This window comes from Stenella coeruleoalba (genome assembly GCF_951394435.1).
Source record: "Stenella coeruleoalba genome assembly, chromosome: 11".
Taxonomy (NCBI): Eukaryota; Metazoa; Chordata; class Mammalia; order Artiodactyla; family Delphinidae; genus Stenella; species Stenella coeruleoalba.
Window position 1 is genome coordinate 79,516,544 of NC_137157.1, and position 16,759 is coordinate 79,533,302.

The window sequence follows — 16,759 nt, forward strand, 5'->3', positions numbered from 1 at the left end:
CGGCTTCAATCCCTGACCAGGGAACTAGATCCCACATGCATGCTGCAACTAAGAGTTCACATGCCACAACTAAGGAGCCAGCTAGCCGCAACTAAGGAGCCTGCCTGCCTCAACTAAAGACCTGGCGCTACCAAAAAAAAAAGAAGAGTAAAAACTGAACTACTGTGGGTAAATAAAAATTGCATATGTTTTTAATCCAAGGAACCTGAATTGAATTCAGCACAGCTGTTACTGCCCTTAATAGAAAATATGAGAAGGAAACATGGTTTACATACAAAGCAACAACAAGAACAAAAAACAACTCATGAAGAAGAAAATAATGACCCAAAAGGAACAGTGGCTACTGATAGTCACTGACAGTGGATGCCCACCTGGGCACGCAAAGCTTTGTGAGCATGCGGTCGGGCACAAAATCGCTCTTTCCCCCTGAATGCCTCTATCAGCGGGAATGACCTGGGAGGCCCTTCCATTCCTGCCTTCTCCTCCCAAAGTCCCAAATCCAGGACTACAAATGCCGGCCTTTACACGGGAAACAACAGGGGCAACTTACACCACCGGCCTCTTCCTGCTACTCAAGTCTTCAAATCACAGGACAAATCTTCCTTTCCCCTTTTTTTTTTTTTTTTTTTTTGCGGTACGCAGGCCTCTCACTGTTGTGGCCTCTCCCGTTGCGGAGCACAGGCTCCGGACGCGCAGGCTCAGCGGCCATGGCGCACGGGCCTAGCCGCTCCGCGGCATGTGGGATCCTCCCGGACCGAGCCACGAACCCGTGTCCCCTGCATCGGCAGGCGGACTCTCAACCACTGCGCCACCAGGGAAGCCCTTCCCTTCCCCTTTGAAGTCTTTCTCTTTTCCCCCAAGAGCTTAAGCACTGAGTCCACAATGACCTCCCCTTGCAGCACGGACTAGTCATGCTCATCGGTGATTTACCACATTCCGTTCTGAATTCATTAACTTCTCGTGGGTTTGCTTGTTCACCTACTGTTACTCTAAGCTTCCAGGCAGAGCCTGCAAACTGGTATCATCTTGTAACCTCCACAGCATCCAGCCCAGTACTCTACTTAGACTAGTGCTTACTCTTTTTTCTCCTCCCTTCTGCCCCCTTTTATCAGATTTGGGCATATATATGGATGGCACAAATGCCAAAGGAAGTACAGACTGGGAAAGGAAGTGTAGATTGTTTTCCTCGGCCGTCTTGTATTGCAATATATACAAGTGATTAAGGAGACAGATTGAAAAGGCTCACAGAGTGCAGACAACATAAAAATGTCGTTTTGAAATAGAGTAGTATATGTGCTGTGTCTCTTGGTATCTCATTTAAATAGTTCCTAATCACATAATGTGTAATCCCAATAGAAGTTCCTGATTCCTCATTCAAATACAACAGACATAAAAGCCAGTGGAGTCCAAAATGGTTAGATGGGGCCGCCCAGAGGTCAATTGAAAAAGCAAATAAACAACCTCAGACTTCAAGAAAATACACACTGTACATGCTTCCTGCCCAGAACACGACTGATGTGACAGCAATTATGTTTCCAGAATTAAATGCTTTTATCACTCTGCCTTTCCAATTAATGCATTTTTAAGTATAAATTCTGAGAATAACAAAAGTTATGTGTTGGGAAGGAAACAAAAACAAACAAAAATGGAGCTTCAACAAAAAAGAAAATTGCAGGATGTTTTTTCTCAAAACATTGGTGCACTGGATGTATTTCCCATGAGGCCACAAGAGAATCTGAAACTAATTTAGTTAAGCATGCACTGTGTGGATAAAATTTTTAACATCACCTGCTTGACCACACATACCTGCACAATTATCACAGCATAATTCTATTTATGTTGTAAACTGAAGTGCCCAGAATTAAATTACAAGTATTAGGAGGAGTCTGACGGAGTGGCCGGGATGACTTCCATCCCTGGGGACTACCAGGAAAATGAAATTTATGTTAACTTCTTGAGGACAGTTTTTTGGAAAAGAGCCAGGATGTGTAACGCATGTTCTCGATCTTAGAAAGTGCTGAGACCGGCCCTGCACAGCTTTAAAGTCCTCATGTTGATTATGAACATTAGCGGGCATCTGCTTTTAAAACTACATAAACAATGTTTTATAAACATCCATTTCATTGGGTAGAAAAAAAAAGCTTTCTGCTCAGTGAAGACATAAAACAAAAATCCTCCTCTTCCTGACTAAAGGAAATTAGAGCAAGGTTAGAAGTGTTTCTAGGGCAGGTTCTAGAAGGGTTTCACGAAACCACTGCCTATGATATGGAAATAAGTTGTTTCAAAACCAGTTCTACAAAATTATCCATTTAAAAATACTAAAAACTGACCACAATGAGCATACTCACGTTTCTTAACACTGTACTGATATTTACAAGCACTCATAACCCTCAAGAGTAGTTTATTTTTAAACACTAAAATCACTATAGGTACATAAAGCAAGAGCCACTACTGGAATGGTTACATGCTTTCAAAGCACTGTGCTGACTTACTCAAGCAGGTAAAGGTCTATTCTATTCACGTTTATTTCTGTTTCTGCTAATTTTGTTACCTTTGCCTAAAAAATGTTAGCAAGAGATAAATTCCATTAGGCAAATACCTTACCGCCCCTATTCTTCCTCCGTCTCCTGTGCTCCACTTCCCAGACCACCCCAAGCCTCCCCAAACCCGGCATGCTCTCTCACACACCAATTCTATTCCCTCTGCATGGACTGTATTTCCTACCCTTTCCTCTTTGTTCCTCATTCCTTAAGGTCCACCTCAAATGGGGCTTGGTCTGGAAAGTCTTCCTTGAATTGCCTGTTCACTTACATGCCAGTTACAGCATCCAGATGACCCTTCACTACAGCAGGCATCACACTGAAAGGACTAGGCTAGACTTGGCTACCTATGCGTCTCTCTCTTCCAACAGACGCTGCATTCTTTGTCGGTTCCTCTTTCCATCTGACGTGCAGTGAAGGACTGCAGCTAACTGACTGCTGAATGAAGGAACAATGATAGGTGTTCAATAAACATCAGACGAATAAAAGATGAATGAATGGTTCTATCCTGGCCTTCTTTCTTCTCAGTAAGACTTTTTTTTTTTTTGCAGTACGTGGGCCTCTCACTGTTGCAGCCTCTCCCGTTGCGGAGCACAGGCTCCGGAGGCGCAGGCTCAGCAGCCATGGCTCACTGGCCCAGCCGCTCCGCGGCATGTGGGATCTTCCCGGACTGGGGCACAAACCCGTGTCCCCTGTATTGGCAGGCAGACTCTCAACCACTGCGCCACCAGAGAAGCCCTCAGTAAGACTTTTATTCACATTTCCTCTACCACCTGGTACACACACCCCTTTCCCCTCAAGCCTCTACCGCCCTCTTCCTACCACATTTAAGAGGTGACCTCAGAGCCTTTTTAATGCACAGTAATTGAGGTCCTCTTGCATGAACTCCCTCATATACTTCCTTCTTCAACGCACAACATTACGTACTGCCTCCTACGTCTTCCCTCTCTTCCTTCCTGCCAGTCTCAGGGGAACTGAGCCTTAGCTCCTTCCTAAAAGCTTACCATTCCTCTACTTTGGAACCTTGATTTCCTGTTTTCCTGAGAACTGACCTACAATTATTGCCTTTTTCCTCCTCACCATCAATTTCTTCCTCTCAATGAACTTTCGTCCATTCTCCTTTCCAACATCTACTCCAGGGCTCTGTGCCCACCCCTGTACGCCCTCCCACTCCTCTCTGCCTGTATCCTTCACAGAAATCCATCTTTCTTAGCCAGTTCCCACCTCCTCCTTATACTGTGTCATTCTCTTCTCCTCTACTGATTCCTCTTCTGTGTCTTGTCTTGAACTTCACAATTAACTTTTCATCATATTCCACCAGGGAGGGCTTGCTAGTGATTTTACGCGAGTTGGTCACTTATTCTTCCCAACAGTACCTCAATACGAAACTCTTACATTTCTTTTGATTCTCCCACGATGCTTACCAAACCCTAAGCTCATAATTAAAAACATATTTGGTATAAACTCTTGTTGAGTCGATTTAACATCCAAAACACTGAACACCAGCCCAAATTACTTTACTCAAAATCCCAGAGATGCCTTCAGAATAACTCTTTCTAGTTCAACTCATGACGCAACCCTACATTGACCACGTTCAGTCCAGCTGAAAGTTTAAGTCAAAATTGGAATCAACTGGAGGATTTCAACAACGTAATCGTCAACTAACGGTGTGTGGAAGGGCGGGAGTGTAGCACACCAGGGAGGGCAGGGCAGGAGATGCAGCTGGGCTGTAACAGTGATACTTTAATTTAATTAAGGAACCCATGGTGTTTGCCAGATCTTCCTGGCATAATGGAGGAAAAATGTCTACAAAGCTTGATTCCTCATAGAATTATAGAATCCTAGGGCCAGAAACCACACCCGAGAACGTGAACTGCCTGAACTCACGTGGCAGGTGCTACACGTAATATCAAGCACCATCTACTTTGGCCTTTGCCATCTAAGTAGGAGCTCTTCTTTTCATATTAACTTCCCCTTAATCATCAAATATAAATACACAATCAAGTAAAAAGATGTAATAAATGCTAACATCTTGCCTTATGTGGGTCTCTTTTTTAAAATGTTTTGTTACAGAAAATTTCAAATATATATAAAAGTAAAGACTATAATGATGAAACCCTTTGTACTCATCACCCAGTTTCAATAGTTATTAATTCACGGCAGGTGGGAGTCTTCTGTCTGTTATTTTTGCTGAAAGTATCCTGCTGTGTTTTCCTCTGATTCTCTTAGTTCTGTTGGTTTGCATTAGCCTACACTTGGCCCTCTTTTGTCCCCAACCTTCATTTTTGGTGTGTTGTTCTTTCCTGAGTTCTGTTGTCCTGTTAAAATCCAAGATCAACATACAAACAGTGATTTGCCACAATTAAACTTATTTATAACATAGAACTCATTTTGAATATAACATTCCCAAATCAGAATGGTGAGTAACTAAATTAAAATAGGGAAAAGAAAATCAGTCCAATTTTATAAGGACAACAAATGTTAAGAAATAGTTGGACTAGTACTATCACACACACACACACACACACACACACACACACACACACACACACACACACACACACCCTCCTCATTCTCTCTCTCTCTCTCCCTCTCTCTCCACCCAGTAAATATATATAGTTTTAAAAACCCCCATGCTGGGCTTCCCTGGTGGCGCAGTGGATGAGGGTCCGCCTGCCGATGCAGGGGACGTGGGTTCGTGCCCCCGTCCGGGAAGATCCCACATGCCGCGGAGCGGCTGGGCCCGTGAGCCATGGCCGCTGAGCCTGCGCGTCTGGAGCCTGTGCTCCGCAACGGGAGAGGCCACAGCAGTAAGAGGCCCGCGCACTGTAAAAAAAAAAAAAAAAAAAAAAAAAAAAAAAAAAAAACACAAAACTGCCATGTCTTTTTGATTTCATGATTCTGTTTCTTAAAATTCAGTATCAACAAAGGAAAGCGGGGGGTGGGGGGAGTTCCCTGGTGGCCTAGTGGTTAGGATTCCGGGCTTTCACCGCCATGGCCCGGGTTCAATACCTGGTTGAAGAACTGAGAATCCCGCAAGCCACTGCTTGGTGCAGCCAAAAAAAGAGAAAGAAAGAAAGAAAGAAAAGGGAACGTGCAGTTCACTCAAGCTCCTTCAATTAAATGCTATCTTTAGCTACCAAAAGACATATCTAATACAGGGTCTTTCATGTCCTAATCACAGTATTATATCTGTACCACCGCATGCAAACATTTATTGCCTGCTCTCCTAGGAGAGACTGGGGAAGAGGAGAGAGTGAGATAAGACTTGAATCTGTCAGCCACAAATATCACAGTCATATTTCATTTCGGCCCAACACCGCAATAAGGCATCTCGTACTCTTTTGTCCTAAGAGTCAAAGAACACTACACCAGTAACGTTGGAAATCAAGCCACCAGGCAGAGGCGGTGCTCTGCTGCCCTGTCCTCGCACTTGATGTGGTGCAATTAGGGTGGGGAGGCCTACCTTTGTGCTGTAAACAATCATCTCAGGGCAACACTGCTACCATTTGGGGCCAGTGGAGCATCCCCTCCAACCGGCCAGTGCCCCTGTGTACTATAGTACCTCTGACTCTGGGTCAGTCTTGCAAACAGCCCACTTATTTTTCCTTCCTAAATTTCTACTGCAGTTCAGAAGAACAACGTCTTCAGGAAGCCCTCTGTTTATTCCAAAATCTCAGCATCTCTGCTCAGAAAGAAAACCAAAAGGGGACGTAAACCTCACACACATTTCATCCCATCCCAAAAGCCCAATCATGACCCTCTCCTAGAAAGACATCAGTTTATTCAATGCTGTCAGAAAATACATCAAAGACTGAAACTCAGAATGAGCCTGAATATATTCTGTACTTTCCAAGTCAAGATTACAGACGTGGTCAAAATTAGACTATGGCTTTGAGGGTTTGTTTTTCTGGGTTTTAATTTTCACGGTGCTTGTTTCCCAGAGACAGAAAGTATCTTCTTAACTAAACAGTGCTCTGGAGCGAGAGAAACCACAGCAGTAGGCCAGCCTCTGAGGTGCATTACTCCAAAAATGTCACTACATCTGCAAGGCTGGGGAGAGCAGCAGACGCCAAGTGCTTTCATCTGCCAGTCTTGTTAGAAGTACAGTGAGAGAGCTTCCCTTGGAGTATTTGTGCCACATTAAAATATTAATTGCCGAGATACAATGGCTATCCTGTTACACAGCTAGGGCACGCCAGCACCTCCCTCCTTCGCGCATCCACAGCCAATACAGGGTGAGGTTAGGCTGCTTTAGTGTCTCCTAAAGAGTTCTTTTAGACACGTTTCTTGAGAAGAGAAGATGGGCTGTACCCCTTCCTCGCCTTATTTTCACGCACATCACCATGCTGCTGAGGCTTCTGTAGCAGGGAGGGGGTACACGATGAGGCTGCAACATCATCCCGGTCACAGGGATACTCCAAAGTCCCCTGAGTCCCAGAAGGATGGAGAACAGAAGGTCCCGTAGAAACTAAGGCCCAGCTCCTATTCTAGAAGTGCACCATATTCATTCATTCACCCGTTACTCATTCCTTTATTCATATTGATTAAAATCTAGCTATGTGACGGGATGCAGAGCTAGCGAAAGAACCTCTTCTACTTTGGGAAGGGGAACGTGAGATCAAGAAAAAATGCTGTCGCTATTTTTCTTGCCACTTATTCTTAACTCACTTTCATAAGAGAATAGAGGAATCTTTTTATTCAATCCCAACAACTACTGGTAGCCTGGGATTCCACTGAGAGCGCCTCTCTCGCTGTGCACACAGCCCTGGCCTCTCCTGATGGAGAATTCTGCTGACTTGGTCCATGTGCTTTCCTGTTTCTGTGGACCCTTTCCATGTGAGTTTTCCAGAAGCCTAAGGGAAAAACAGGTTTAACTTCAACCAGGATGTCTCAGTGAGACGTGGCGTAACTCAGATAATTGTGACCACATATGGGATACAATCTTAGGATGCACCTTGTTTGCCAAGGCTTGAAAAAACATTCCCTGGAGGCACACAGGAAAAGAGAAGCTGGCCAGAGAGCAGCAGGGATCAGGGGATGGTGGGATGGGGACGGATTCTGTGGCTGAGGGTCAGGGACTCGGGAAGAACAGCCAGCAGCCCTGGAGAGAACATACCCCGTGTCTGAACTCTTTAAATAAATTCTGAGTATTGTTGTTTTTACAGAAACATTTAAACAAGGTACATTTAGGATTAATATTATCTTTCTTTTTAACATAGAGAAAAGGTAGAAATGCATTAGAATGAGTTAACAGGTCAGGAGCCAGTCACGAACACTTCATTTCCCCCATTTTATATGCTACTTATCTCATGGCTTATGGTGCCTGACTTGCAGTTTTTACCATCAGTATTTTCATTCACTTTGTTGAAAACTGTCTTTTTGTAATTTCTGGTGATTTTGAGACTGCTTCATAATTAAAAATGCCAAATGATCAGACACTTTGGGATTTCAGGATCTGGTGAAGGTCATGAACCTCAGCTCCATCTACTGGAAAAAGCATTGTAAGAATGTTCTAGGGCAATTCATCAGGTTAGCTCGAAAGTAAACAAAAACTACTTGTTTGGCTCAAACAATTAGACATATTTTTCTATTTGCTCTCTTAAGCTCTGAGCTGGATGAAGCACATAGTTCTCCATTATTAATATTTGTGTTAACACACAACATTTCACAATCAAAACAGAGAATTATACCTCAGTTATTGAACACATATGTTGTATTCAATTGATTTTTTTTTTAACCACAGGAGACAAACTTCCAAGTCCTAAAAGAAACTTATTCATTCCTAGAAGGCTATAGGTATAGCTACCTGATTAAAACAAATTCATTCTTGTAGATTTAATACCCTTCACTCTAACAGGCTACTAGTGCTACTATTTTCTTTTTTCTTATCCAGCTTCTGATCATATGAAACAACAGAACAGGCAGCAGAAATCAGCAGTGAAGAATAACCTGCACCCTACAGGAAACCAGGGGATCTTCCTGGCTTGGGTAAAATAAGGGTTAGAAATTCAAATGCCCAGTTGCACTAATGAGTAGCTTAGCATCAGTCAGTCAAGTACATGGACTCCCACGTTGGCCATCATTAAACATGAATGAAATCTTAATTACGTAACTAGTATCATTAATAAGTTTTTCTAAAATGTTGTGGAAGCTTCCCCATTGTCTGGGAAATATCTGTACTCTTTTATCAAAGAAGTAAACTGTGGAAATAATTTGTAACCTAACCTCCCTTGTAACTGGACTCAACCCTTTCTTTCCCTCATTGCAGAGGGTCCTGTTAAACGTCTCCCTTGCTCTCTACAATCCACTCTTCAGCATTACCTTTTTGACTAACCCTCCACCAGGCTCACTGACAAACACTCAACATACATTAGCTTGTGGGATCCTCATAACCCTGTGTGGCAGAAACTATCACTCCCATTTTACAGATGAGGAAACTGAGACAAACAGCTTAAGAAAATTTCCCCAAATCCTACAAGCTTCTAAGAGTCAGAGCCAACATTTAAAGTTCAAGTCTGCTGTCTCCGGAGCCAGCGTTTGTAACTGCCAATTTACAGCCCTGCCTTCTTTATCATTCACGGCTTTTTTACGACAGGATTTCCTTTATTCGTTATTTTGATGATTATCCCATGTACAATACAATTCGTAGGATTCTGTGTTCCTCCAATTCTAAGATGCCATTAAATTTTATCAAATTATTAATTTTAAAATTTTTGGTTAGAGTAAAGCACACATAAAACTTTACAATTTTGGGGCTTCCCTGGTGGCGCAGTGGTTGAGAGTCCACCTGCGATGCAGGGGACACAGGTTCGTGTCCCGGTCCGGGAGGATCCCACATGCCACGAAGCGGCTGGGCCTGCGCGTCTGGAGCCCTGTGCTCCGCAACGGGAGGGGCCACGACAGTGAGAGGCCCGCGTACCGCAAAAAAAAAAAAAAAAAAAAAAAAAATTACAATTTTAACCATGTTTACGTAGACAGTTCAGTGGCCTTAAGTGCATTCACACTGTTGTGCAATCATCATCACCATCCATCTACAGAACTCTTTTCATCTTGCAAAACCGAAGCTGTGTACCCATCAAATATTAACTTCTCACTCCTCCCTACCCCAGCCCATGGCAACCACTATTCTATTTTCTGTCTCCATGAATTTATCTGACTACTCTAGGAACCTTATTATTTAAAGAAAGAAACAATCCCAGCTAAAACGTGTATAATAGATACCTCTTTTAAGATCATAAGACACATCACAACTTCTGACATATTAAAATGGGAGAAAGCTATACTATCAGCAAATCATTAAATTGCAAGCCTTAAGACCCTCTACCTATTGGATCTAAAATTAAAGTCTGCTACAGGGTAAGCTCTGACTATTCATGTCACACCTATGCCTTCATTATTCCAAACACTCATTCCCATTCTCCCCTTCTTGCTTTGGGCTTTGCCCTTTGCCATCTTTCTTCTTTTATTTTTTCATTTTCTACGTGCTTGAGAAAATACATGTAATTTGGAAGGATTGGGGTCCACGTGAGGGGACAGATATAAATCAGTTGGACAAATATAAATAAGTTTAACCCTCCAAAAACTTACCTCCCTGGACTCACATCTAGTTTTTTATTGTCATTTTTTGGATGAAAACTGAATCTTTGTAAGGTATGTAAAATATTTGTCATTTTGTGGCTACTTAACTTTAAAATGTCAAATATTAAGATAGAGAGCAACCCAAAACACAAATTAACAAGCCATTATGCACCCAAAGAATAAATTTAACACAATAAATAACCTCAGTTCATCCAAATGTATATGCCATTTTATCATTCGTGGAGCATCATTCATCACACATATAATTACTGACCACCTGCTAAGTGCCAAGCATTGTTCTAGGCCACATCGATACACTTTTGGTTTGTTTTAAACATAGGCAAAAATCTTTGATTCATGATGCTTCCATTCCAGTTGGAGAGACAGAAAATACACATAAATATGGCAAATACATATTGCGTAAGAAAGTGGTGAGTTTTAGAAAAAAATAAAGCAGGGAGATGTACTACGAAGAATAAATATGTGAAATTTTAGATAGGGTGGCCAGGAAAGGCCTCACTGAGAGCACAACTTTTAAAGGAGAATGCAAGAAAGCTAGCCATACAGATATCCGAGGAAAGCACTTTCCAGGCAGAGTGAACAGCCAGTGCAAAGGCCCTGAGGCCAGTCTCCCCAGCATGTTGTAGAATCAGTGAGGAATCCCATGTGCCTGAAGTGGAGTGAAAGAGGGGAAGTGCAATGAGACACTAGGTCAGAAAGCAGTGAGTAGTAAGCCCTAAAGGCCTTGCAATCCAGCAAGTACTTTGGCTTCTCTCAGTGAGCTGTGACTATCACTGGAAGTTTCTGAAAAAGGTATGAATGACATGATTTAGGTTCAGATACCATCATCACCACTTTCAATCTTTTCCAGAAATACTGTAACAGAACAGACTGAGCACATATTAATGGCAAAGTTTTGGACACAAGGGAAAATTCAACCACAGTACTCTCAAGCTATGGCTGCCACTGGCTGCCTCTGGAGGCTGGCTGGGAATGGGCTCCTCTACCAGCATAAGTTCCTTTCCTATTACGTGCTGAATGGTCAGGAGAACATGGAGTAAAGAAGGGGTGAGAGAGGAAGTAGAAATAGCCTAAGGAATATGCTAGGAAATGTCTGGTTTCAGAGCATGAAGCAATTCTCCAAAGAAATCAGCAAACCTGGATACTTAAGTCTCTAGAGGAGAAACTTGCAGAGCAATTATAAAGTACAACAATGAGGCACTGTGTATTATAAAAAGTAAAATATCTCTAACTATCAAGGTTGCATAGCTGCACCACCACTAAAAGATGGATCGTACTGTTTGTGCTTGAAATGGGAAGGTACAATATATTGGCCGGAAACGTAAGAAGGTCCAGCATGGGACTGGGTGGGAACACCGGTATTTGTGTCACATCACATGAAAATGCTTTAGTCGTAGGATGTACTTATTAAGGTTCCCAAAGCGAACACCTTACATTTCCACCACAGACCAAAAACAGATCTTGATTCTTTCATACAATTTTCATTAACTTTTATATAAATATTGATACAATTAACTTCTAGGCTTATTCATGCATCTTCCTAAAAATTGAATATCCTTTAAATACTTACAAAATAAACACCTTTTCTACTTTCTCTTCTGAATATTTTTGTGATATTCTCTAGATTTTACGTGTTTAACACATACTAAGACCACGGTATTTACCACTATGTCCCGGGAAAGGGCAGATCTGCCGGATGCCTAGAAAGAGGCTCATTGTTCAGTGAATAAGAACACCATTTAAAGCCCAATCCACAGCTTAACTCATGCACTGGAACTGAAATGACTGCCACAACCACTAGATGGCACTTGACATCAACTACTGCTACCAACCTCCCTTGTTATTAGAAGTATCTATTCACTGCACTCCCTATTTTGAATTGCTACTGGGTCCTTTTACAGTAAACTTCCCAGTACTACCAGGAAAGCATCTATTAAGTGCAACTGTTCTTCCCCTCACAGGACTATTCGGTTTTAAGCCACAGCAGGTCATTCAAGCACAATTTTACCCACTTTTATGGGTAAAATCAGGTGACCAGCTGGCATTCATGAAATGTATACTAACAGCACTTTAAAAAAAACTATTCTGGGACTTCCCTGGTGGCACAGTGGTTAAGAATCCACCTACCAATGCAGGTGACAGGGGTTTGAGCCCTAGTCCAGGAAGATCCCACATGCCGCAGAGCAACTGAGCCTGTGCGCCACAACTACTGAGCCTGCGCTCTAGAGCCCGCGAGCCACAGCTACTGAGCCTGCGCGCCTAGAGCCCATGCTCCGCAACAAGAGAAGCCACCGCAAGTAGAAGCCCGCGCACCGCAACAAAGAGTAGCCCCCGCTCGCCGCAGCTAGAGAAAGCCCGCACACAGTAACGAAGGCCCAACGCAGCCAAGAATAAATTATATATATATATAAAAAAAAAAACTATCCTTAGGGTCAAAAGGGAATCAGAATCTCTTAAGGGATAAAATCAGGGCAAAGCTATTGCCCTATGACTGTTTTTTCCTGTTCTGATCAGCTATTCTACGTTCTAAATTTTGGAATAAGCAACAGAAGGTTCACCGTGAGGGACCTGTAACAAGCAGACATCTACCATTTGACTCTGCAGCCACTCGACGAGCATTTCCGCCGTGGAGTCTGGGATCTGGCACCTCAAGCCTTCCTTCTCATCCGCTTCCATCATCTCTAACAACCCGCGCAGGTCTTCCACAAGGTGCAGAGCTCGCAAGCTTCCCATGAACGGGGAGGTGGGAGACTGGCAATCAAAAATCCCATTGGAATATTCCAGGGCCTTAGAACCTAGGTTTAAAAAAAAAAAAAATCATGGAGAGAGCAATTTATGTTGGATAATATACCAAAGCTGAAGGTGGCAAGCAAGTCTAGTCACAGTGAGGAATGACCAAACAAGGAACAGGGAAAAGAGAATTCAATCACGTAAACCTCTCCGAGGCATAGTCATTTGGTGAAATGATAAAAACCATGCAATTGATGATAAATACCAATGATCAAATATCTAACGGGGGGGCAGCTGTGTGGAGTAGTAAGAGCATGGTAGGCTTTGGGGTAAGATGTGCTGACCTCAAGGAAACAAGGGCTAAGATAAGGTAGCAGATCAGTTTGGGTGGAGCCATGTATTCCCCAAAATACAAATTTTAGAAACCATAAACTCTAAATGCCCGTAAATAAGTTACACATTGAGGTGGAAATTGCATAGCATAATTTCAAAGGTAAGAGGGCCAGCTCCCAGTTAACTGACCAGAATTTAATCTCTGAAGAACTTCAATAACTTACATGTGTACATTTGTATATGCATGTGCGTGTGTGTATAAACATTCCCCCCCCCACGATTTTGTTTGCAGCCTACTATCAAATGCTCTTGATCACATCAGCTTGAAAACATAGTTTTACAGCCCTTTTTGTTTTCTATTACTTATTAGAGAAAACATTCTACTCCTTAAATCCATACAACTGACTCACAGCCCATTCTGAAAGCACCCATATACACCTCTTCATCTCTTTGATTTTTATTTTCTGGTCTATCAGATATACATACCATCAAATATACATACTAACTTTCTACTCAAATTTCAACAGTTCTGATATTCAGGCCATCACCTCACAAATTTGAAGGTCTTACGACTGATGAAACTTGTGAGCCAACGTGTAAGTTCTCTCTCCAGTTGGCCAGTTCTCACAATGGGGAAAGGAATTCTCTTTCAGCTGGTTCATTCCATTGATATTCCTAATACTGGACCACAAGATTTGAACCAAACATCTACCAAATTGTGTTGATGGTGACCACTGATATGCACAGTGGTAAACGCTAATGGAACCACATAACTGTCTCAATCAACCCCCTCAGGAAACCCTGTAAAGTTGAGATAAGAACTCAGAAAAAATAGAGGAGAGTATGTCAAGAGGAAGGAAGAACAGAAAAGCATCAAAACCCAGACAGACTATAATGTCCTATTCCAGAAGTTTTAAGTATTAAGATCATCTGATGATATCATTAAAAAACACATGAGCCCATGGTAACCCTCTATTCTGTTCAGTCTCCATCACAAAACAAGGTGGGGAGAGGGGAGAGATATGTATTCAGAAAAATTCCCCAAATGTTTGTAGTCAGTTCTCTTCCTCTCCCTCTTACCTCAGCTGGAGAAATACTGATGGTAATTTCAAAATATAAATCCAGGTACTACCCACAAAGCTTTGACTGACTCAGTTTGAGGTGGGAGCTGGGGAATCTGGATTTTCTTAATAACTCTAATGTTGGTCCTGAAGCCCTGCCAGCGCTGAGGAACAAATACACCAATCTAGTGGAATATGTAAAATGTAATCCCTCAACTACTGTTCCAGAAATACCACTCTCCTTGACTAGAGGTTCACTAAAAGTGTAAGGTTACACGTAACCTCTGGTAAGAGCCTATAATCGGTTCTAGTTGTTATATTTTCTGAAACTGTGACAGAGTAAATGGCTGAATAGTCCTTCAACTATTTAAAAGCATATATCATATAAAACAGATAAACAACAAGGACCTACTGTATAGCACGGGGAACCATATTCAATATCCTGTAATAATTGTAATGAAAATGAATCCGAAAAAAGAATATATATATGTATAACTGAATCACTTTGCTGTACACCTGAAACTAACACTGCAAATCAACTGTACTTCAATTTTTAAAAGGAAGTTAAAACATAAAACAAAATTTTAAATTAAAAAAATAAAAGCATATATTTGGTTGGCCAAAAAGCTCGTTCGGGTTTTCTGTACGATGGCTCTAATACCGCTTAGTTGTCTTTAACTTCGGAACCATTTTGTTAGATTGCATGTGACAGCTGTCATATCAGTGTGCATTGAAGAAAAACATCAAAATTAGTGAACTTTTGTGTAGCCATTGAAGATGGAAGGAAAAAAGTAACATTTTCGGCATGTTATGCTTTATTATTTCAAGAAAGGTAAAAACACAACTGAAACGCAAAAAAAAAGATTTGTGCAGTGTATGGAGAAGGGGCCGTGACTATTAGAAGGTGTCAAAAGTGGTTTCCAAAGTTTCGTGCTGGAGATTTCTTGCTGGACGATGCTCCACGGTCGGGCAGACCAGTTGAAGTTGACAGTGATCAAATCGAGACATTAATTGAGAACAACCGACGTTATACCACATGGGAGATAGCCGACATACTCAGAATATCCAAACCAAGCATTGAAAATCATTTGCACCAGTTTGGTTATGTGAACCGCTTTGATGTTTGGGTTCCACATAAGTTAAGCAAAAAAACCCTTCTTGACCATATTTCCACATGCGATTCTCTACTTAAACATAATGGAAACGTTCCATTTTTGAAACATATTGTGACGGGCGATGAAAAGTGGATACTGTACAATAATGTGGAACAGAAGAGATCGTGGGGCAAGCGAAATGAACCACCACCAACCAACACCAAAGGCCGGTCTTCATCCAAAGAAGGTGATATTGTGTATACGGTGGGATTGGAAGGGAGTCCTCTATCATGAGCTCCCTCCGGAAAACCAAACAATTAATTCCAACAAGTACTGCTCCAATTAGACCAACTGAAAGCAGCACTCGACGAAAAGCATCCGGAATTAGTCAACAGAAAACGCATAATCTTCCATCAGGATAACGCAAGACTGCATGTTTCTTTGACGACCAGGCAAAAACTGTTACAGCTTGGCTGGGAAGTTCTGAGTCATCTGCCGTATTCACCAGACATTGCACCTTCGGATTTCCATTTATTTTGATCTTTACAAAATTCTCTTAATGGAAAAAATTTCAATTCCCTGGCAGACTGTAAAAGGCACCTGGAACAGTTCTTTGCTCAAAAAGATTAAAAGTTTTGTGAAGACGGAATTATGGAGTTGCCTGAAAAATGGCAGAAGGTAGTGGAACAGAAGGGTGAATATGCTGTTCAATAAAGGTCTTGGTGAAAATGAAAAACGTGTCTTTTATTTTTACTTAAAAACTGAAGGAACATTTTGGCCAACCCAATATTATGCCCTGAGAAGAATACACTTTTCTAGGTTAAACATAACCAGTTCCTTAGTTTGTTAAACTCTTCACCTTCACGCTTACCTTCTCTAGGTAAGTTTTCGTTTGCCAATGACACTTTGAAAATAATATTCTAAGAATCGAATACAGTACTCAAGGTGTGGTCTAATCTACAAAAGAGGTCCAATTGAAGTTGGGTCTCCAGGACATAGAAGTATAACAAAGGAGGTCAAACCCCACATGACACTCCCCTGAAGGGAAGAACCTTCTGAAGAGGAAAATACCTTTGATTTCTTCAAACCACCGAAGCAGAGTAGAGTCCAATTTGTGACCAGAAAAGTGAAGGAGCTGGGGCCAGGACAACTATATCCTGACCCTGGTAGCTGGCAGAGACCAACTGTACCCTGACCCTGACCGCCAGGTGTGTGCATGACAAGCCCATCCGAAGCCCATTCAGACATCTCCTCATTGTAATTGGTTCCTAAATATATGAAAGTCCTCCTCTTGAGACAAAACACAAAATATGACATGAGACCTTAGGTAGCCACCACTCCTGGGGGACTGCGAGGGAGTGAAAAGGGCTCATCCACTAGTCAGTCCCCTCAGTTATGA

At 42.1% G+C, this 16,759-nt stretch overlaps 1 protein-coding gene across 7 annotated transcripts in view; it reads right to left on the reverse strand.

The window, feature by feature from the left end:
- PPFIBP1 (PPFIA binding protein 1) overlaps window positions 1-16,759 on the reverse strand; it is a 178,354-nt gene that overhangs the window by 51,073 nt on the left and 110,522 nt on the right. For all 7 annotated transcript variants that reach the window (XM_079938497.1, XM_079938495.1, XM_079938499.1 and 4 more), the window contains exon 4: window positions 12,732-12,937. In XM_079938497.1, coding sequence (XP_079794623.1) covers window positions 12,732-12,937 — 206 coding nt within the window. The remainder of the gene's footprint in view (window positions 1-12,731; window positions 12,938-16,759) is intronic.